The 24280-nt window shown below is 43.7% G+C and overlaps 1 protein-coding gene across 22 annotated transcripts in view; it reads right to left on the bottom strand.

The window, feature by feature from the left end:
• The window catches only part of ATP10D (ATPase phospholipid transporting 10D (putative)), a 67538-nt gene that overhangs the window by 40358 nt on the left and 2900 nt on the right, over positions 1–24280 (bottom strand). For 2 of the 22 annotated variants that reach the window (XM_079989613.1, XM_079989626.1), the window contains exons 2-6: positions 11657–11698; positions 10757–11034; positions 9746–9940; positions 3267–3471; positions 811–896 (exon numbers count right to left, since the gene is read on the bottom strand). In XM_079989613.1, coding sequence (XP_079845739.1) covers positions 811–896; positions 3267–3471; positions 9746–9940; positions 10757–11004 — 734 coding nt within the window. In that variant the 5' untranslated portion in view covers positions 11005–11034; positions 11657–11698. Of the gene's footprint in view, positions 1–810; positions 897–3266; positions 3472–9745; positions 9941–10756; positions 11035–11656; positions 11699–20630; positions 21485–24280 lie in introns of those variants that run through there. The other 20 variants (XM_079989614.1, XM_079989627.1, XM_079989616.1 and 17 more) reach the window with 16 other exon arrangements.

The raw sequence follows: 24280 nt of genomic DNA, 5'->3' as shown, positions 1-24280 counted from the left end.
GACACCAGGTTTGTGAAGGCTGTCCTAGAGCATCTCGCCTGCATTGAAAACATCTCCAAGTGAGGAGGCTTGGTGTGTTTGGGCTAGTGATTGAGAGGAAAGCTTGACAAGGGCACTTTCAGTGCAATCCCTCATTGGTGTTTGAATTGTAATACAGTGGTACCTTGGTTCTCAAACGTAATCCGTTCCGGAAGTCCGTTCGACTTCTAAAACATTCAAAAACCAAGACGTGGCTTCCGATTGATGCAGGCGCCCTGGAAACAATAGCTGACAACTGCATTGAACGTTTGGCTTCCGAAAAACACTTCCAAAACACTTACTTCCGGGTTTTCAGCGTTCGGAAATGTTTGAGTACCAAGGTGTTTGAGAACCAAGGTTCCACTGTAAATCAAATTCATTGGCATACGGTGTCAGGCTGTAATACAAATACTTTGATAATGTAGCCTAATAACGTAAAGTTGCTTATAAGCTTTCCAACTTCAAGCTGGGAGCTTCCCTTGACTCTGACGCCGAGGGCTTTCCATGGGATCAAGAGCTTGCATAGCTGGCAAACAAGATTTGCCAGGAAACCACTTTGACAAAGGAGTGAAGGCCCAAAAATTTGTCTGTGAAGGCAATCTGCTGTCAAGTCACATCCCATAACCATTTGTGCCTCCCATCCCAGTCCCTTCTGCAAGGGGAATAATCAATAGCCAGTAAGTGGCTAGGTATGGCCTGGAGACTGCTAGCTGCTGCTCTTCACTTTAATACGAGTGCTATAATATTTTATCAAGCAGAGAGAGCAGACAGAGCTTACCCCAAATTACTTACATAAACCCCCGGAACCTGGTAAGATCATTGTTTGGCGCCTCACACTCTATCCTGCTTGCGAAATTTTCCGGATCAACTTCAGTTTCCTAGATACAAATTAGGGGGGGGGGGGAGAAGGGGGAAAATGGAGCTCAAACGTGGGATGCAGCAACTTCGTTAAAGTAATGAATTATTGCATCAGTTCTTTGCATGTCTATCTACACTGGTTGGCATGACAACCTGAGGTAAAAATCCAGGTACTGCTAAATCTAGATTCTCAGAGAACTGAGCAGGTTCACAGGAAGGCCTGCTTTCCTGCTTATTGGGTGCAAGAAAAAGTAAAACCCACTCTGAGGTGACTGAGAAGAGTCTCTTGAATGGCTGAAAAAAGGACAGAAGTTGCTGGTACAGACCTCTGCCCAAGAAAGTTGGTGGCTTATCAGAGGGAAAGAAAATGGCTCAGACAGACCCAAGGCCTCACTCGGTTTAATCAAGCCCCATATGCCATATAAATAAGAATTGGTTGGTTACTTTTTGACATCATGATAGAAATGTAATTGACAAATAAGCACTGAGAAGGGATAGAGATGTATAATTTCCGGAAATTTTGAAGCCATGAGGAAACGTTTCCTCCCGGAAAAAATGGAAATTTTGGAAAAATTGAAAGAAAAAAAAAAGTTCAGTGTGGAGTAGTTTTACAAATTGCGTGAAACACATTGTATATAAAAGTATTATGCTTGCAATAAAACAGGTAACCACACCCTTTCCCTCACAAGCAAAAAACAAAAGCAAGAAACCGTTGACATAAAAAATAATCAGATTTGCCCCTTAGCACCAACAGTTAAGGTCTACCTCAATATTTAAGCTCCATAGAAGGTCTACCCTTTGAGTAGTGCTTTTTTTTAAAAAAGGGACAGAAGACACAACATATACATGCAGTTTATTCTATCTCATTTCCTTAACTACTGCTATCATTTTCCATTTCTTCTTCCTCTTCCTCTTTGTCATTTTTCTCATGGACTTCTAAAAAATGGCTTTGGAAAAAACCCAGTTTCCCCTCAATTTTTCTGTTTTTTTCCCAGGCTTCCCATCTCTACTCGAGGACAGCCGGGGCAAAGCATAAGGCAATTTTTTTGCATGCCAGGCCCAGAAGTAACCAACATCCAGTTACTGAATAGTAAGTTGCACTAAGGCTCAAACTGTGTCTGAAAGGAAAAGGAGTGTGTGTGTTTTTTAAATTGAATTTGTTATTATATATTAAAAACCGCACGATGGTAAGAGAGCTTTCTAAACAGTTTACAAAAATATACAACAGAACATTAAAATGACTGATAAAACACAGTTAAAAGCAGGTATTTAAGAGTATTCAAAATATGATTAAAGTCAGCAGTGGTTAAAAGGAAGTAAATCGCATGCAGCTTCTACGTGCTCTGATGGGCTGGCCCTAACGAAAATGTTTTGAGCAGTTGTCGGAAAGAGTACAGTGAGAACACCTGCCTGGTGTCCGTCGGCAGGGAGCTCCAAAGTGTGGGGGCTGGAAGGACTGGGGGGGACAGAAAAATGGGGGGGCATGTTTTTCCCCCAAAACCTTTTTTTTCAGGAAAAATTGGGGGGGAGGAGTGTATGGAATATTCAAACTATATCAAACTTCTTTTTTTCCATTTTTCCGGGGGGAAACGGCTTTGGAAAAAGATCTGTCCCCCCACCCCCAATTGTTTTCCAGGCCTTCCCATCTCTAAGAAGGGAGGAGTTTTTATTTTTAAGGTAGAAGAGTCTACTTGTTAGTGACTCCTTTGACTATCTATCTAGTCATTGCATATGAGTGTATTAATATAAGGCAAAACATACATGGGTTGATCAGAGCCTGTGCTGGACTATTTATTATATTGTACTCCTCTCTCCCTAATTATATAGAATACCTCTCCCTCAGCCGCTGTTCCCCCCTCTGTGAAACGGGATATATTAATAATGCATCTCATAGTTGTGGGATAAATCACCTGTATGGAGAGCTGCTTATACAACAAGAGAATTAATAATGAGGAACATTCTCAGCGGCAGTGAATGTCCAAATTGTGGTGAATGTCAACATTTACCAAGGTGTGTGCGCCTTTGTGTGTGTATGCAGTGGTTTTTCTAGAAAAAAGAGGTGCCGGAACTCACCACGAACACCTCCCTTAATGGTAATAGCAATGACACCCACTTGAGAGGTGCCAGAACTGAGTTCTGGTGAGTGAAAAAAAGGCCCTGTGTGTGTTTCTGGAATGACATTGTGAATCACAAGGGTTGCTGCCAGAAGGAAGAAAATTGGTGTTGTTTTTCTGTGTGTGCTGGGAGGAGAGGTATCTTGGAGACAGAATGAGTAGAGCCAGGAGTCCGAAATCAGTACAAAGAGAACTGTCAAAAACTATTGAAGTTTATAGGATTTCCCCTGATATGGATTATACACAGACTTTCTCCCAAGAAGTGCCCATTTATACCTGCTCGCCAAATCCTCTCACAACCTGTCTCTGTTTCAGGTTGGTCTCTCCATCAAGGCTTGATGTTTCAATGTGACAGATCCCATCTCCATCACTAGTATATATCAGCACCATGTCAGCGGGAATCTCCTCATTACACAACAGTCGGATAAAATCACCAACTTTAACATCTTTCCAGAACTTCTCGACATATGCCTTTTTATTTCTGGGGAGGAAAAAACGGGGGGGGGGGGGGCGGGACCCATTTTTTTAAAAAACGATGAAACACAAAAAGCAATAAACTACCATGCATTTAAAAATCCATCCGTTTCTCAAGGAACTAAACGAAAGCATTTATAAGGCAGTCAATTAAATTTTGACTTGACATGTGTGTAGGAAAATCTGATATTAACAATCACATCTAACTATGCATGTTCAGAATATTTCCTGGTATAAAGAAACACAGAAGTGTTAATGTTTTAAACCTTTTAAAATGAAGTCTGGATTGTCTGTAGCTTGCACACAATAGAGTTTCATTTAGGGGAGGCTCTGACTTTGTGTAGCCGCAGGGGTCAGCAAACTTTTTCAGCAGGGGACCGGTCCACTGTCCCTCTGACCTGGGGTGGGGGGGTGGGCCTGGACTATATTTTGAAAAAACAAATAAATGGATGAATTCATATGCCCCACAAATAACCCAGAGATGCATTTTAAATAAAAGGACGCATTCTACCCATGTAAAACACGCTGATTCCTGGACCGTTTGTGGGCCGGATTTAAAAGGCAATTGGGCTGAATCTGGCAAGACTCACAGCTTTCGTAAGGGGACAATTGGACCAAAAATTATTAGAAGAATGGGGATGTGCTAAAGAGTATATGAAAAAACATTGTTCTGGAATAAGCATATCGGTATGTAACGAATGAAGCTTTGCAGGGTTAAAGAAAGAGAAAAATGGTGCAAAAAGTATAAAGATAGAGGTAATCTACATTAGACACAACAATTTAGAAAAAGTAAAAATTTCGAGGTCTTAGAACAAAGGAAGGAAGTCAATATCTGTATATGTACATAATGATTAGAATGATGATATGGTTTTATTTGTAGATGTGTGTTTTTGTTCGTTCGTTTTTCTATTGTTTTTTTGGTTTTTTTTAATTGTTTGTACTGTTTTATTTTGGATTCAATGTTTTTTATACGTCCATTATATCCACAATCAAAGGCCAACCCCTTCCTCCAAATTCTGCCTTAGCCCTACTATCTCTGTGGGCTCCACCACAGAGAACTAGTAGACTTCTTACTGACTGTAACACAATAAGTGATAGCTCAACAATGGAGGAACCAGACTGAAATACCCCTGAACATATGGGAAAATAATATCTGGGATACAGCAATGTTTGAGCATCTCGCCAGACACAGAAGACCAATTATAGAGGCATAACGAATGGAGACATTTTCCAAGAAACGTGGAGCCCTTTCTTTATGTTAATGACCAAAATCAAGACCTCGTTATACCAACTGCTCAACATCCTCAGTGGAGAGGTTATGTTAAGTAGTATGTTTGAATGTGTGTTTGATTTTTAGAACAAGCACCTCCATATCCAGAACACACCACCCATTCCTACAATCCCCTCTCTGCTCATGTCCCCATCACATTCAATCCTTGTACAACGATTTCAAGGGCAACTCTACCCACAAGACTTGGGTTATGAATGAATGAATGAATGGATTTATTTTGGTCACTGGCCAGGTGGTGCTGTCTTTCAGTGTTATGTGCTTTTTATGTGCCAACTTTTAAATGACCGGCCTATCTGACAATTAGAAGTCCATCCCTCACAACTGAAGTTTTTTTTTTTTAAAAAAAACACTTTTGTTTTTATTTTTCAAACTTTTAAAAATGATTTTACTGTGTGGTTTTATGTATTTACGGTATATCGTTGTAAACAGCTGCGATACATTTCTACAATACAGCGGTACATAATTATTTTAAATAAATAAATAGTCAAAACCACTTGAGCTCCTGTAGTTTGAATGCTGGAGAGTTTCTCGTCCTACTCTTATTATGTAGCAATAAAGGGCAATTGCATTTGAGAGACCTGCTCCTTCCAGATTTGATTTTCCTGATACTCCAAATGCAACAACTTGCTTAGAAATTGCATGCCACTGCTCTGTCCACCAGAACTTGGCATTTGTCAGCAACATGGAAATAATATGTAAACAAGACGGAAAGCATGTTAATTATACTTAACTAGAATATGAAAACTAGCTGAGACCCAAAGGCTTGTGGTATATTTGTTTGTTTTTAAAAAGAGGATAGAGGAAGCATTGCACAAACAAACAAGCAAAAAAACAAAACAGTTTCCCCCCCCTTGGGGCCAAAAATCTGTATTAGCAAACATTCAACAGACTGCAAGCCTAAAAGGAGAGGCCACAAAGGACAGAGGACATTCAAGTTTTTTGTATTTTCCTGCTCCCCCAAATGGAAGGGAATCAAAAGCAGAGAAAAGGAGGATGGAGGAGCAGCACAGTCTAAAAATATTTAGTACAAGTCAGTTGCCTACTTCCTTTCCTAGATGGTTATCACTGGTTTTCTAAGAGGACATAAAAATCAATGTGCAAAATCGATACAGAAGTATAGGTACAAAACACACTAAAGCTGCATTAATGTCTGCCAAGAGCCTCTTGCCTCCCAAAACAATACCGTTAAACTGTAATTACGACTTCTAAGCAGCGCATATTTCCTAAAACGGATAATGAGTTCAAGGCCCTATCAAGAGCTCAATCTGAAAATATTTTAAATTCAATTTGCACACAGCCAATGTTACGCATGTTAATATACACTCAAAGGCCAAATCTTGGCTTGAAATGTGCAAAGCCAGTATGAAGGGGAATCAAGGGAGAGTGTATCTGTGGTACCCTCCATAAAAAGGTAAAGGTACCCCTGACTGTTAGGTCCAGTCGTGGATGACTCTGGGGTTGCGGCGCTCATCTCGCTCTATAGGCCGAGGGAGCCAGTGTTTGTCCGCAGACAGCTTCCAGGTCATGTGGCCAGCATGACTAAGCTGCTTCTGGCGAACCAGAGCAGCGCATGGAAACGCCATTTACCTTACCGCCGGAGTGGTACCTATTTATCTACTTGCACTTTGATGTGCTTTTGATCTGCTAGGTGGGCAGGAGCTGGTACCGAACAATGGGAGCTCACCCTGTTGTGGGGATTCGAACCGCCAACCTTCTGATCGGCAAGTCCTAGGCTCAGTGGTTTAGATCACAGCGCCACCCGCATCCCTTGCTGGTACCCTCCATACCTGGCTGGTATTTCTGCATTTTGCAGCCCAGTGTGAGGGAGAGCTGGATCTGGTGCGATGTGTGTTCCCACCCTACCCCAGTGCTAAGGCAGGTTCATTAACGTCTGGGAAATGTAGTACAGCACAGTCATCTATAAAGAGCCAATTACCAATCGCTTCAACATACAGTGGTAACTCAGGTTAAGTACTTAATTCGTTCTGGAGGTCCGTACTTAACCTGAAACTGTTCTTAACCTGAAGCACCACTTTAGCTAATGGGGCCTCCTGCTGCTGCCGTGCCGCCGGAGCCCGATTTCTGTTCTCATCCTGAAGCAAAGTTCTTAATCTGAAGCACTATTTCTGGGTTAGCGGAGTCTGTAACCTGAAGCGTATGTAACCTGAGGTACCACTGTATAGCCAATCTGAATTATGTCTCCTCAGAAGCAGATTGGGATTCAAGCCCTTAAATGGCAGTAAGGTGTGGAGCTAGTCAGTGGCCGTTGTGGCATATCTGCTTAAGCACAGGAGGAGAATGCGAGCACTGTTCTCTTGCCCCACATTCCCAAACAGGAAAAGCTGCCTATACGTTTCCAACAACTATTCACACTGCTATTTTTTTAACCTGCCAAACCTTAAAAGTCTTGGAACCAGGTTTCATGAAAGACTGCCTTCCTCTATATAATCCTACCCAAGAGCTGGAATCTCCTACAGAGGCCTCTCTTGTTGTATGTCCAGATAGTTACAAGGCGACCATAGAATAATAGAAACGTAGAGTTGGAAGGGACCACGAGGGTCCTCAAGTTCCTGGAGGCCAAAACATCTGGAGGGCACCAGACTGGGATAGGACGGCTTATGGCAAACACCGGCAGCTGCACACCCAATGCACAATCACTCATATACCCACCCATGGTAGATAGGACTGAAAACCACAAAGAGCCACAGGGTATCACCCTGCACTGAGGAGGGTGGGCGGCAGCATTGCCACCCATGCTCCTGTTCCCCTACCCTGGGTCAGGCCCGACCCGAGGGTGGAGCTGTGGCCGGGCATGAGCGCCGCAGCCAAGGTGCAACTCCTTCTCGCTCGGAGCCAGGCTCCGTTGAAGGAGCCTGCTGGGGGCGGGGTGCCTGTTTGCACCTCCGCACAAAATTGCGCCCCCCCCCCACGCTATGCCTCTGACTGCGCCCATCAATTGTGGGACGCTATCCACTGGGAGCAGTCAAGTGCAACATTCCTTCTTTTGCTAGAGTGGCCATGCAGGGGATGTTGGTCCAGTCACTTGAACTTCCTGTTCCTCTTGGCCTGGAGCATCCTTCCTTGCATGTGACTAGTAGGTGGCCGTGACTTTTCAAGACCTGGTAAAAAGCCAAGTCATGCAGCCACCTTCCTCTCTTTGATATTTTTTTCGTCCTGTGAACTTCCTGATTCACCTGGACAGTACTGCTGGCTGCCAGCCAGCAGTCCCCCAGGTTATCTCCCATATGGGGTAAACTTGTTTTTACACGTTTGCAACTTTAAGCCTAAAGCCTACCTTCAGGGATCACACTGTGCTCTGCCTGATCATGAGTAAAACTACTTTTTGTTACTTATGAATAAGACTGTTGTGTCTATATTCTTTTAGGATGGATTAAAGGGGTCTTACCAGGAATAACAAAACATATCTCAATCTGGGCAAGCCAAATTGAATTGCTTCTTGTTTTAAGAGACTCACACGAGTTTGCAACCAGCTTTCTGCTGTGTAAAAGGGGGGTGCACTCTGCTAAGTAAAGAAGCTTGCTAACGCGAGTTAGGGAGGATAATATTAATCAATATATCCTCTCCTGCCACCCTCAACTTTCCCACATCAATCTCCCAACACAGGTCATCTACCAGGGCGGCCAATGCAGTTTCAGCTTCAAAACTGGACTGGAAGCCAGGATGAAATGGATCTAATTATTTAACTTCATATTTATACAGTAGTACCTCTGGTTAAAGGGGACGCAGGTGGCGCTGTGGGTTAAAGCCTCAGCGCCTAGGACTTGCCGATCGAAAGGTCGGCGGTTCGAATCCCTGCGGCGGGGTGCGCTCCCGCTGCTCGGTCCCAGCACCTGCCAACCTAGCAGTTCGAAAGCACCTCCGGGTGCAAGTAGATAAATAGGGACCGCTTACCAGCGGGAAGGTAAACGGCGTTTCCGTGTGCGGCTCTGGCTCTGGCTCGCCAGAGCAGCGATGTCACGCTGGCCACGTGACCCGGAAGTGTCTCCGGACAGCGCTGGCCCCTGGCCTCTTAAGTGAGATGGGCGCACAACCCCAGAGTCTGTCAAGACTGGCCCGTACGGGCAGGGGTACCTTTACCTTTACCTCTGGTTAAGTACTTACCGTATTTTTTGCCCCATAGGACACACCGCCCTATAGGACGCACCTAGTTTTTTTGGGGGGGGGGGGAAATAAAGGGGAAAAAATTATTTCCCCCCCAGACACGGGGCTGGCGCGGAGGAAGCCCAAGCTTCCCCCGACCCCAGAACAGCCTGCTATCTGTAAGCCTAGGGAGCCGCGCCGGTCTCCCCAGGCTTGCGGAGAGCTGCGCGAAGCCCGGGTGCGCTCTTCAGCACGCCCGAAGCTTCGGAATACAGGCAGCTCTGCACAACCTTTGGGAGCCCGGCGCGGCTTGGTGCCGGGCTCCCGAGGGTTGCGCAGAACTTCCTGAAGCCTGGAGAGCGAGAGGGGTCGAAAGCCTGTATTTGCCCCATAGGACGCACACACATTTCCCCTTCATTTTTGGAGGGGAAAAAGTACGTCCTATAGGGCGAATACAGGCTTTCGCTGAAGCTTCGGAATACAGGCAGCTCTGCGCAACCTTTGGGAGCCCGGTGCGGCTTCCCGCCGGGCTCCCGAGGGTTGTGCAGAACTTCCTGAAGCCTGTATTCGCCCCATAGGACGCACACACATTTCCCCTTCATTTTTGGAGGGGAAAAAGTGCGTCCTATAGGGCGAAAAATACGGCAATTCGTTTCGGAGGTCCATTCTTAACCTGAAGCACCAGTTTAACTAATGGGGCCTCCCGCTGCCGCCGGGCCGCCGGAACACAATTTCTGTTTTCATCCTGAAGCAAAGTTCTTAACCTGAAGCACTATTTCTGGGTTAGCGGAGTGTGTAACCTGAAGCGTATGTAACCTGAAGCGTATGTAACCCGAGGTACCACTGTATTTGTCAAAGGCAATGGTAATATTATTTCTGATTTTCTTACCTACAATAGACTTGAGTCACTATGTTGTTTATTTTTTTGTCCAACTGGTATTTTGCGTAATCCTCGACACCATCTTTCACAGCAATAATTGTGAGAACCACAATGAGAGGGATCATGGTGATTTCTTTCCTGAAAGCTTCCACCACTGGAACCCAGTTCAGCAGAACTATAAATAAGAAATATAAATTGGCAGCTCTGGAAAACACAAACACAACAACCCACAGGATGTTAGTGTCAGCCATTGATGCGAGTATAAAAAAAAGTGTCTGAAGCTTGATATGACACATCTAAGTGAGTAGCAGTTGACTTCAGATTAGTATTCAGCTCATTAAGGATGGGTAAGTTGATATTAAAGCAAAGTATGGGCATGAATGTTATGACTAGGCATTTACTTCATGGGACTAATGGCAGAAAAAATCGCACAACACTAGAGTAAAATCAGAAAACGTGTCCCAATTAATCAAAGCAACATTACACACAACCACAAAATGCAGCTCTTCTCCCACAACCATTATGCTTCCAAATCACCTTTTCGGTTTTCTCTTTTCGGTTTTATTATGTTTAAAATTACAGTCCAAAACTAAAGCTTCCTACATCAGGACGTAGGTGCTTAGGATAGGGTATACCAGGGTTAGCCAACCAGGTGCCGTCCAAATCTTCTTGACTATGGTTCTCACCTGCCCCTACCTAGCATGATCAATGACCAGGAATGATGAGAGTTGTAGTCCACCACATTGACTACACCCGGGGGTACATCAACAGTTACATTAAATTCAAAACGTGACATTATGCCAGTATCTCATGCAACTAAACTATCGCAAATGTTGACCACGAGGGTGCCGATTATTACGTATTCAAAGGGGCCAGCAGATTATTTGGAACTATCTGTCCCCAAAATTATCTAGTAATTCATTACTGTTCATTACTGTAACAAACTACCATTGCTTTCACTCTGAATGTTGCAAACAATACTATCTAATTATCCTTTAATTTCACAACTGCGCACGTTACCTGTGAAACTGTTCGAATATGTTCTTCGGTATAAAGTTCCAAAGTCGGTACTTTGTAGTCCGTATTCTGTTGTTTTGATACAGGTGGGATACTTTTTCGTATTCTTCCTTAAAATGCCCCAGACATGGTATAACAATCCTGTGTTTACTGATGGTCTTGGCTGGCTGCTGGAAGGTGACGTCATTATTGCCTTCTGCAGAAACCATGCGCTGCCATTTGCACCTGGCCCACTGAAGTGACTCTTCCATGTTCTCGTGAAAACCAAGTCGTGTCCTTTACTTTGCAGCATGTTAAGATAAAAAAAGAGAGACTTGCAGAATAAGCTGGGTGAAGTTGAAATGCACATGACAAGTGACGACAAACTGCTGTTTTGTGTTGAGAAACATCCAATTCATCCAAAGCCAGTTTTTAACTTTATGATAGCAAATTAACACTGAAGTGTAACTTTAGATGATGATGGTGATTATTATTCTATTAATTTATACCCCACTCATCTGGATTGGCTTAATGCCCATATAAAACCATAATAAAGATACTAGCCAATTAAGAGAGACCAGAAATATTTGATTAAATGGCAGAATGACATTACAGAGCTATTCATTTGGATGGGTTTGTTATAAAAGAAAAGCCAAAGTCTTTGTGCAAGACGTTTTTTTCAAAATGTGCCCCCTCGACTTCTGTGTTTGACTGGAGAGCTCTATGTATTAATAGGCAAGGAAAAGAGAGCACTGACCAAGATCCCTAACAGGAAAATTCTCTTATCACTGAGACCAACCAGATACTCTCTCGGCCTATTATCTGCCAACACCCCTACTGACCTCTCACTCAACACATCCCCCTTTCCCTGCAGGAACAGACACAACCTGCTTCTTCCACCAACTAGCAGGTTAGATAGCCTACCAAGAAATCCTTCTTTCCTTGTAGCCCGTGGCTTGACAACTGCTGAAATAAAAAAAAGAGAGAAGTCAGCTGTGCAACCTACTTTTCCAGCATCCCTCTCTGTGTGCACAGATTACAGAGCCTACCCAATATTGCTAGAACTGGAGTGGGTGAGCCATAAGTAAAGGGACTCCTGACCGTTAGGTCCAGTTGTGGCCAACTCTGGGGTTGTGGCACTCATCTAGCTTTACTGGCTGAGGGAGCCAGCATACAGCTTCCGGGTCATGTGGCCAGCATGACTAAGCCGCTTCTGGCGAACCAGAGCAGCGCACAGAAACGCCGTTTACCTTCCTGCCGGAGCGGTACCTATTTATCTACTTGCACTTTGACGTGCTTTTGAACTACTAGGTTGGCAGGAGCTGGGACCGAGCAACGGGAGCTCACCCCGTTGCGGGGATTTGAACCGCCGACCTTCTGATTGGCAAGCCCTAGCTCTGTGGTTTAACCCACAGCGCCACCCGTGTCCCGCATGGGTGAGCTATAACCATACATATATCTGAGAGCTCCATCACATATTAGCACTTCATCGCAAGCAGGCACCACTGCATACTTCACTTAGGATAATCTAGCAAGCCTGCTTGTCCTTAGGTCCTGCAGGTGGCTGTGTTCCTGCTTAGATATACCCAACTTGGACACTGGGACGATGCAAAGGGTGACTGGACCGCTGGGTTGCCCTATGCAAAGCATGGAAGGGCTCTGCTTGACATAACTGCCTGCAATAAAGTGTGCAGGCCAAAGTCAATGCTCAACCAGTGCTGAAGGGTCCTGCTCAGCTCCTATCGGATTGCGTCCAACCTCACAAGGTTGTTGTGAGAATGAAGGAGATGGGAAAAATTGTTAATGGCCATGAACCATTAGAAAAATGTAGGAAATAAATAATACCTAGGATGTATAAATAAATAATAGGGACGCGGGTGGTGCTGTGGGTTAAACCACAGAGCCTAGGACTTGCTGATCAGAAGGTCGGTGGTTCGGGTCCCTGCGATGGGGTGAGCTCCCGTTGCTTGGTCCCAGCTCCTGCCAACCTAGCAGTTTGAAAGCACGTCAAAGTGCAAGTAGATAAATAGGTACTGCTCCGGCAGGAAGGTAAACGGCGTTTCCATGCACTGCTCTGGTTCGCCAGAAGCAGTTTAGCCATGCTGTCACATGACCCGGAAGTTGTATGCCGGCTCCCTCGGCCAATAAAGCGAGATGAGCGCCACAACCCTAGAGTCGGTCACGACTGGACCTAATGGTCAGGGGTCCCATTACCTTTACCTATAAATAAATAATACCTAGGAAATGTATTATCACACCCAGACTTTTCTCTCTTCTCTCTTTTTTTTGCAAAGCTATTTCCTGTTTTTTCTTTACCCGGTTTGGCTTTTTCCGATACAAAAACAGTGGCGAATAGAATATCTCCTATCCGCTATAGTCCCCATGAAGAGGTATTGTAATATGTTCGTTTCTGCAGTTGTTCCGATAGCCTGCAGATAGAGCACTAAAGACACCTGGCTTCGAAGCCAACTCTGGATAGCACCACGGTTAAAGCTGTGTGAGCCTGAGCTGATAACAGCATTTTGAAAGGAAAAGCCATTTAAACTCCCAGCTGGTCACCCAAATCCATGAGTCAGCATCAATGCAAGGAACTGCTGTTAAGGGAGAGATGATAACATTGTGCCCCAGGGGTACGATCTGTGAAATGTGCACCAATATCATGTTACCTAAGGAACTTTTCTCAATGAACTGGGGAGTGGGGGCAGGAAGAGGCATAACAAAGTGCTGGCAGTCTTGACACCTTTCTAAGGCCAAAGCCACAATGGAAATGTCTTAACTGAGCTACTCCAGCTTAACCACTGTGGGCAGCTAGGCATCCGGTGAATGAAAGCTCGCCATTATTTCAGCTCACTGAATCCACACCACAGACTGTCCATGCCTAGTTTTGACTGAGATAAAGAAGGCAGTGGGGAAAGTCATTTATAATACCAATACTAATACTAATAATTTATTATTTATACCCCACCCATCTGGCTGGGTTTCCCCAGGCGGCTCCCAAGAGAACATTAAAAACACGGTAAAAGATCAAACATTAAAAACTTCCCTAAACAGGGCTGCCTTCAGAAGTCTTCTAAAAGTCAGAGAGTTGTTTATTTCCTTGACATCTGACGGGAGGGCGTTCCACAGGGCGGGTGCCACTACCGAGAAGGTCCTCTGCCTGCATGATTTCCTTATCTGTACGTCCCAAACCACCAGACTGAGATTCAGATTTCTGGAGAGATTTGATTAACTAATGAGATTAACTATCTTTAGTTTCCATTCCTTGTTTCTCTCCTCCCTGTGCATGCATTAGTTTATTTATAACAAATCACGAGAGACTGATATTTTTGCTTTTGTTGTTATTGTTACTCTTTCCTGCACCACTTAATAGTGTACAAAACTCAATGGAATCCATTTTTAAAAAACAAAACATATTACCTTGGTTTTACCTGGATCTTTTTCAGACTTGGTTCAGGCACTGTTTGGGACTGAATTAGAGAGGAACGCCACTCTTTTCTTAACCTTAGCTTCACCACTGTGGTAAGACCCACAGCAGTCACTTAGCTGTTACTAGCTACATTTGCAGAAGCAAAGATGCACTCCTCCTGTCCTGATACAGGTCATTCACTAGGATAATCAAGGCTGATTCAGTCCCAAACAATGCCTGAACCAAGTCTGAAACAGATCCAAGTAATCCATATCCTCCTGAGATGGGTCAGTCACCATTCTCTCCACCACCTTACCTGCAGCCGGGAAGTTGTTGTTTTTGTTTTTTTTTAATAAATCACATATAAAGTTTAGACGGAATGACACTGATAACCCAGTCCTTGGTAGCTTCAGTTGCTATCCTACCTGCAGTGTTTGTGCAGAACGATATCTGTCTTGTGTGAGGTTCAGAGGATAGGATACAGTGGTACCTCTAGTTACAAAATTAATTCATTCCGAAGGTGCATTCTTAACCTGAAACTGTTCTTAACTAAAGGTAAAGGTACCCCTGACCATTAGGTCCAGTCGTGACCGACTCTGGGGTTGCGGCGCTCATCTCGCTTTATTGGCCGAGGGAGCCGGTGTACAGCTTCCGGGTCATGTGGCCAGCATGACTAAGCCGCTTCTGGCGAACCAGAGCAGCGCATGGAAACGCCATTTACCTTTCCGCTGGAGCGGTACCTATTTATCTACTTACAGTTTGACGTGCTTTCGAACTGCTAGGTTGGCAGGAGCAGGAACCGAGCAACGGGAGCTCACCCTGTTGCGGGGATTCGAACCGCCGACCTTCTGATCGGCAAGTCCTAGGCTCTGTGGTTTAACCCACAGCACCACCCGCGTCCCTGTCCTTAACTCGAGGCGTGCTTTTGCTAATGGGGCCTCTTGCTGCTGCCACGCCGTCGGCACACGATTTCTGTTCTCATCCTGGGGCAAAGTTCTCAACTCAAGGTAACTCTTCCAGGTTAGCAGAGTTTGTAACCTGAAGCGTTTAAAAACCTGAGGCGCTTGTAACTCGAGGTACCACTGTATTGCACTTGAAACATCAGGGACTCGAGTTTAAATCCCTACAACGCTGGTAGGCCTTGCCCAAGTCTCTTGACAGGAATTCATTATCAGTCAAATAGGCATTAAAATGAATTACTTCAGATTTGATCTATGAAAAGAAATAACAAGAATGTCCATTGGAACCAATGGGAGCCCATTTCCCTGTTCTTATTGTAGCTTATATTTATTTCCATGGAGCCTGGTCATATCAATTGACATCTGCTGTTCCCATTATTTCTTGTGGTCCTTCAGGGAGCTTCCATTGTTTCTGGTGGGTATTTTTGCCATTCTTTTTAGCAGCATTTGAAATTCGCCAGGTGCATCTTGCACCTGCCTATCAGCCACTTGCAACCAAGTGAAGACACCTGGGTGCCAGGATAGCACCTGATGTCTCCACCATCTGGAGGTGCATGCCTGGGCATCCTTGGATATTATTGACTGTTTTCACACACTAGCAACACATCCTGTACAATTCTATCCATTATATTTTATCTCCACAATCGGAATGAATTTCAGGAACCAAAACGTCGTATTCAAAAATACAACTGTGTAGCCGTCCTTAGTGGCAACGAAGCATTCTGTTTTGGCGACTATAACCCTGGTTCAAAGAGCCATTTGGCATCTACCATATATCTGAGTTTCTAACACTCTAGTGCACCCTATCCCAACTGCCACTGTAAGAAGAGGGCAGAAGTTGTCTGATGCCTAAAAGATAGAGAGGTGAAGGCACCCGGTGAACACGGCTAAGTGTAAAGTTTCAGAGCTTGGGTGCCACCACAGAGAAGGCCCTTTCTTTAGCAGCTGCCCACCTAACTTCTGAAAGCAGGGTATGTGGACAAGGGCCTCTGAAGAAGTATGCAACTGATTTGAAACAACTGCCAATGCAGTCTATCTGCAGCCCATGAACTAGTTTTCCAGATAGCTCATTAGTTACCTATAACTTTCTAGGGCCAAATAAGAACCTTTCAAGGAACTAATCTCATTCAGGGAAGACGGGGCAAACTGCCAGAAACCAACAGCCTTTGCTGCAGCCACGTTTTGTTCAGCCTACTCCAACATCTCAGGAATGACAATGCAACTGAGCTCTTTGCAACAGCAAGGAGGGTGGGAGGAGATGACTTGACCTTTCACTTCCTGGGCTCTATTCTAGATTTGGCTGTCAATCTTTCCAGTTACCAACTACCACTGTATTTACCAATTTGAGTGGTGCAGGTAGATGTTTGGTTCTATATTAGCATTACCTTATTTGTGAAGCTTAGGATGTTACTATGTCCTATACATTTATATTTTAAATGTGCAATGGATGAAAGTGGAGCCATTCTGTAACTTTTTCTTTTCTTAGAAATTCTGAATACTGTATTAAATGGCATATAAATACTTGAGGCAGAACTTATGCTCATTTTGCAAAGGGGGAGAGAAAGAGATGGCAAGGATGAATGAAGGGAAGGGTAAACAGAGGGTGTGTAGGAAGGGAAGGTCGAGATAAAAAAATGTTACATTACGGGGGGAGATTGAAATCAACTGTTAATTACAAACAGAAAGGTAGCACACAAATATCCGAAATTCATCCCTTCTTACTTAAACAAGTTTTCACCCTTAAAAAGCTTTACCAACTTGTTAGAATCCGTTATTCAGGAAAACCATAGAATCCATTGTCTACAGAAGAGTTCATGAATTATCATTCACCAAACTGAACACACAAGCAAGGTTTAAATAGAAAAGTGCTTCTGATACTGTGAAACATTACAGAGATGTTGGAACCTGTATAAACATCTGTGGATAACCTGATCCAGGTCTTGTCTTAACAAGCCCCAGAGCTACCTACCATTCCAGATACTAATCAGCATCAATTAGAGTTTATCTCTGCATCTTTCATAGTCACGGCAATCCATATGAACACAAATTATGTCTTTATATAAAGCTTGTTAATGCATTTTAAAGGTTAAACCATTAAACATTTTAAAGGTTAAACCATTAAAGGTTAAAAATTAAACCAACATACACTGAGCAGAATTGAATTATTTTAATGGTGATATCCAAGATTAGTCCTACACATAGTAGTAGTGATTTCCATTTATTTAGATGGGTGTACTCTGAACGGAGGGAAGCGGGTGGCGCTGTGGGTTAAACCACTGTGCCACTTGGGCTTGCCAATCGAAAGATCGGCGGTTCGAATCCCTGCGACGGGGTGAGCTCCCATTGTTTGGTCCCAGCTCCTGCCAACCTAGCAGTTCAAAAGCACACCAGTGCAAGTAGATAAATAGGTACCACTCCGGCAGGAAGGTAAACAGTGTTTCTGTGTGCTGCTTTGGTTTCGCCAGAAGCGGCTTAGTCATGCTGGCCACATGACCCGGAAAAACTGTCTGTGGAAGAGGACAAACGCCGGCTCCCTTGGCCTGTAAAGCAAGATGAGTGCCACAATCCCAGAGTCGTTCGCAACTGGACTTAATTGTCAGTGGTCTCTTTACCCTTTACCTTTTACTCCGAACAGGACTAATGATGGATATCACCCTAAAAGAAATAAAGTAGCATACTATCTGATCTTAACTGTCATTATAACCTGAGACAAAGCTATAAAGGTAGAATAAAATCAACTGGACTTTCTAAGTACAGTAAACATGGTGTGACTCTGGCAATTAGCATGCATAAAATTACAGTCTAGTAAATACTTATTTATCCACCTTAATACTGTACATGCTTAACCTGTATGAGAGCAACTTATCATGTTTTAAAAGTGTTGTTTTGTCTAACTTAGTCATGTTTTTACATATTGTGACAGTGAGTTTAAAATTTGAAACAGAGATCAATCCCATACAGTTCAAGGCCAATTCTCAGGGCTAAATTCCCTGCAATGGTCTGCATTAATTCCAGGGAATTAATGTGATTGTGGTTAAATAATTCCCCCCCCCACCGACAGTGGAGATCCACTACTCAACACATGCACAGAACCATAAGAATAGCAAGGAAAAACCAAAAGCAACATAGCACAGGCAGTGAGAACTGGTCCCACTTAAAATGGAAGATAATACCAAACTCTTCCCAATCACTTCATAGCCTCTCAAAGGACAATAATAAAGAGATATAACCTATTAACAATCAACTATAATATACTTAAAAACAGAGACATAATGGCCAATGCCTGTTTCAAGGGGCTCTTATATTTTATTATTACGGTAATTTTTAAAGCCTTTAGGTGTCCTAATCAGTACCTCAGAATTCAATTTCAAATACTAGTCATTCCTTTTGCACTCGAAGGAGTGACTAGTATTTATAATGGGAAGTAACATAATGAAAGTCTGCCTCTCCCTCCCTCCCACATCCTGAGTACTCAAAGTCCAAATTCTAATTAGTGTACCTTTTTAATATATGGGTGCGAGTCTTCAAGTAGGTATACCCAAAGCATCTATAGTACTCCTTTACCACAGCTCTGCTTATCTTTAAGGCTACTTAGCAAACAAAACTTGTTTAACAAGTAAAGTGCAAAGCTCAGTGACTTTCAAAAACTGCCGTGTAGGTGTAACCTCAGCAATATGGATTTGCCAAAATATTCCTTTGGGGTTTTCCTGCAGATTCCTTATACTGTATGTTCATTCTAGACCACTCTGCAGTCTATCATGTGCATTTAGTAAGGGAACTTCAGAGCCCTCTAGCTGAGAGGACACCCAGAGATACCACATCAGTACATTTGTCCCTTCTGTTTATGTATCCAAAATATTTGACTCATGCTAGCAAATCTTTCCTGTAATTTCAGGCAATGTCCTGAAATCAGTGATGCTAAACCAAGGCAGCTTGCGTTTTGTAAGGATATAACCTTCTAGCCCTAAGTGTGGAGAACTTCCTCAGGAAATACGTACAGGAACAAGAAAGTCAAATTGTTGGTGGGCTGCATTCCCTAACCTGACCCAAATATAGTTGTTTCTTCCACAAGGAACACTGCAAAATTGCTCTTCAGTGGGCAGAGAAAGTCGATAAGCAGCTTACGCAATCTTTCTGCACTAGGAGGACTGGCTCCAGATAACAAACCTCACCATGGAGAAGTATATATAAGGGTGCTGCCTCCCCGGCCCCTGAGGGCAGCTCTGAGCATTCAACAACTCGGCAACAGGTAGAAAATCAGGTGCAGCTCAAGGAGACGCAACAAAGAGGAAAGCCACCCACTGCTACATTTCTGCCAGAAATGAAACTGCTCAGTGCACAGAGCCACTGCCGACTAAAAAACGAGAAGCACACCTGAAAATAGCAAGGCCCTTTCGGCCAGCTAATAACACGGTAAGGGCCAACATAAAGTTTTATTTAGTATTGTTTTATGCATACCTCCCTATACCCAAAGATCTTGGGGCGGTTTGCAACACAAAATGACAATATAAAAAACAAAATACATAATAAAAATAAGAACAAAAACAAACTGATAATCCCCATGACCACTCCCTGAAGAGTCTTGGCCCTCTTTGCTGTCTCGATGTTTGCAATGACCCAAGTAGTAGAGTTGGAAACTGCCTTATACTGAACCAGATCATTACTCCTCCTAGCTCAGTACTGTCTGCACTGATTGGCAGCAGCCGTCCAGAGCTTCAGATAGGAAATATTTCCTTGCCCTACACCAGAGGTAGGCAACCTAAGGCCCGGGGGCTGGATGCGGCCCAATCGCCTTCTCAATCCGGCCTGCAGAAGGGCCGGGAATTAGCGTGTTTTTACATGAGGAGAATGTGTCCTTTTATTTAAAATGCATCTCTGGGTTATTTGTAGGGCATAGGAATTCTTTCATATATTTTTTCAAAATATAGTCCGGCCCCCAACAAGGTCTGAGGGACAGTGGACCGGCCCATGGCTGAAAAATGTTGCGGACCCCTGCCCTATAGTGATGCAAGGGATCAGAATAAGCAGATGCTCAGCAGATGTTGTACCACTGAACTGGGACATTCCCCCCCCCCCTCTCAAAAGCCTTCTCACAAAACTCAGTACGTAGCTAGAGCTACCAAGGGGCCTTAAGACCTTCACAAGACATCCCACATCCCACCACATTTGGGACAACACCTAAAGCTATCCCAAAGGGACGATGCCAAAGATACCTGGATGGTAGCATTTGCTGAGGGACAAATGGTCTCCCCATCATGGGCGTAGCCAGGATTTTTGTTGGGGGGGGCAGAACCTCAGTTCACTATGTATTTTTTATTGATTTTTATTTATTGGGGGGCAGCTGCCCCTCCCTGCTCCCCCTTGGCTACACCCACGCTCCCCTTACTTATGGGGAACAGTGCCACTTGCTTAGTAAGGCTGAATGCCTTTCAAATGCTTGGCGCCACATTTTAGACGACCAGACACATAACGATTTCTCCAGCCTAGCAACTGCTACAACACATCAAGTAGTTTAAGCAAAATAGCACCTTACCTATTCTGGATCCACACAGCTCCAAAGCAAAGTAACATTATTTTCATGCAACAACATTTAGCGACTCTTTAGCCATCGCCGCTGAAGGGATTTGCAAAAGGAGCAGCACAGCAGGCTTTCTAAACATAATTCTTAAATGAAAAAATACTGTATTACGGGACCGCGGCCTAGGCGGTCAAACCGTTTCTCACAAATCATATATGGCTGCCGTGCAGTTCAGGTGCGGCTCCCGACAGGTTTAGAAAGATGAACGAAAGAAGCTGATCTATAAGGGTAAGTCAAAAAATGTGTGAGAGAGTTAAGAGTGCCTTTTCTCCTTCTCTCATCCGTTTCCCTAGCCACACAGTGGCCAAATGGATCCCGGGAGCATGGGGTAGGGCTTAAGGCTCAGGAGGAAGCAGTAATATTGCTGGAAAGCAGAGAGAAAGGAATAGTATTATGCCTGGCAGAAGTTGAGAAAGGGGAGAGGGGGAAGCAAGGCCCTGGGAAAGGAAGGGGGTGAGAATCATAGGGGGAATAAGGAAGCAGTGTTGACAGCCAGGTCCGTTGACAGAGAAGAGATAACTAGGGAGGGTACTGTATGGGGATCGTTGCAGAAGGAGAAACAGCAGCGGGGCTGTGCCTTGCGGCTCTCAACCATTGGAAGATATTGGCAGGATTTCCTTTGGCACAGAAACTTGGGCCGCCCCTGAGCTGCAACCGCCTTCCTTAAGCTCAGGGACTTCCTCTTCAGAACTATAAACTAACTCCCACTGTTCTCAAATTCTAGAAGAGATGGAAAGAGAGTCATGTGACCCACAAGATGGCTGCTCCAGAATTCCATGGCTCCCACACTTGCCTGCTCCTCTCAGCCACGCACACACACATATATTGTTATTAGGCTCAGACCACCGACCCTAGAGAACCTGAAGTCTGTAGGAAGTCAGATTCAAAACGTTTCCTCTTTCCCCAGAACCGTTAACTTCAGACTCCCAAGATCCTCAATCAGCCTCATGCTTAATCTCCGACTCCAAGACCCCCTTCCACAGCCTTACTTTGATACTAAAATGTACCAAGGAGGACAGAGGCCTAGTCTCCTTACACAGACAACTAAGAGGAGCAAGCTGATTTTCTAAGGAAAACAGAGAAGCATGTGTACTGCGGGGATCACTGGGAAGACGATTAAATTGGTGGAATATGTGGGGAAGGGGTATGTGTCCTACCTTACAGAAGACAGCTGCCAGAGGACTGTCCTCTATTTGAATGATTTTTCTATTTAAAGTCCAGTCTAATAAGGGAGATCAACAGCCTTGTCTACTAGCAGCAATAGGCAAACAGGTCACCTGGTCGCAGTCTTCCTCATGACGGTGAGATGTGCTGGGTTTCCATTTAAATTATAGTAATTACTCACAGATTAGTATATATACAAAAATAAATTGACATATGCAAATATGTGGCCTCTTTTTGCCTTCTAATTATGGAATTGAGCGTCCTCTTTTTTGATGTACAGTGGTGCCTCGCAAGACGAAAAGAATCTGTTCCGCGAGTCTCTTCGTCTAGCGGTTTTTTCGTCTTGCGAAGCAACCCTATTAGCGGCTTAGTGGCTATTAGCGGCTTAGAAAAAAGGGGGGGAAGCGGGGAAAAATCGCAAGACTCGCAAGACGTTTTCGTCTTGCGAAGCAAGCCCATAGGGAAATTCGTCTTGCGAAGCGCCTCAAAAGCGGAAAACCCTTTCGTCTAGCGGGTTTTTTGTCTTGCGAGGCATTTGTCTTGCGGGGCACCACTGTATAAGTGGTCTTTCTTAGATTTTTTTAAAAAAATAAACAATCTGTTCATACTAGGTGTCCCAGACAGCCCAAGAAAATACCTTGCTTATAGCTGAATTTACAGCTTAAAAAACACAAGAGGACCGAAATAGAGAGAGTGCCTACCAACTCCTGAAGGCCCACCAGTAAAAGGACTATCAATCAGAGCTGTAATAGTACAGTTTTGAAGAAAGACAAACATGGACTTCCGGGACTCGCTGCCATGGTGAACAGCGCATCCCACACTAGCGGACACCGGAATGAGCTTTCACTTGCAGGTTGTCCGAAACCTGCCTCTCGTTCCGATGGAATGCGGGGGGGACGGGACAGGACACTGAGTGCATAGCACTGCAAGTAATGGAAACTCTTCAACGCAGCCACCATTAGCGGAGATACTTCTGTTTTTTAAGATGGATCTGAATTTGAACTTAAGAAACAGATGTGTTTTGGATGAAGAAGACAAGATAACCTGCTAAATGAATCAGCCACTGAGTGCCAAGGTTTTGATCTGGAGAGGATTTTCGCCATAACTGGATTAGTATGTAGGTGGAGGGGAGCCTTTGTTCTCTATATATGCTGTTTTATGATTCGGCAAACCTTCAGTGAAGAAAGAATTAACTCGCCATAACTGGATTAGTATGTAGGTGGAGGGGAGCCTTTGTTCTCTATATATGCTGTTTTATGATTCGGCAAACCTTCACTGAAGAAAGAATTAACTACTAATGGAATGCAATTATTAATGGAACGCAAGAGGGAATTAACAAGAACTTCATAATATTTACGGATTAATTGAAAGAATGGGACTGTGTGAAAACATCAGAATGATTTGTGGCATTACCCTCTAAAGAGGACTCTAACTTTGAATTATTATGGCTCTGGCGAGACACCAGCTTATTAACAGATGGGAAAGAAATCAAAGAAGAAAATGCTGAAAGTCTGCCCGGAGCTATGGACAGACACCAGATCTCTTTCAGTTTGGAAAAGCAAGATGGCGTGGAACTGAATCCTTGAAGTTGGGGGGGTAGGGGAGGAATGCTGCAAATGATAGATTACAACATGAAGGGAAGGACGAATGTTAAAAAAAAAACATTTCACACAGAAAGTTACAAGATATAAACTCTTCTTGCATAGTTAAATACGAACGAAAGTCATCACATCAGTGGCTGTTAAAATAAAGGATTAAGATCAGAACTGTTTTATTTGGATTAAATAAGAACAGGACGAAGTAACATCATCATCTCCTGAGAAACAGAAAATGGGAAGTCACCCAAAATGTTTAATTTGGAATTGGATAATTGGCTCTTTTGACTGTATTAAGATTTGGTATTGTATTAATGTGGCTTATATTGGATTGTTGTTAATGAAAAAAAATCAATATTTTTTTTTAAAAAGGGAAAAAAGAACACAAAGATATAATATATAGTAAAACAAAACAAAAAGAAAACTCCTGTCTTTTGTTTGAAGGTTATAAGGTATATAATTAATAAGACCTTAGCAGATAAATCACAATGTAGCATAGTTAACACCTGTTTATTTCAATAGGACTACAGTATAGTGAGCAAAACACTGAACCCAGAGTGTTTTAAGAAAGGGAAAAATATGATCAATGGCATTACCTCCTGCAAACCAACTGTACAGGAGGAAGAGAGGGGATACTTCATTCAGGGGATGCTTCTTGTGGCACAATGGATCAGTGTATCTGGCTGTTAACCAGAGGGCTGGTGGTTTAAGCACTAAATCATGGTTTAGTATTTTGTGAAAACCAGGCCAGTATATCAAGTAGAAATGCAGGCCTAACTCAATGTTATAGCAAGGCTTATTAACCCTTCCACTTTAAACAAGCTGTGGCACAAACATGGCACTTCA

Source organism: Podarcis cretensis, assembly GCF_951804945.1.
Source record: "Podarcis cretensis genome assembly, chromosome: 9".
NCBI classification, from domain to species: Eukaryota; Metazoa; Chordata; class Lepidosauria; order Squamata; family Lacertidae; genus Podarcis; species Podarcis cretensis.
Note: the sequence above shows the minus strand (reverse complement) of the source record. Positions and strands in the feature narration are given on the sequence as shown.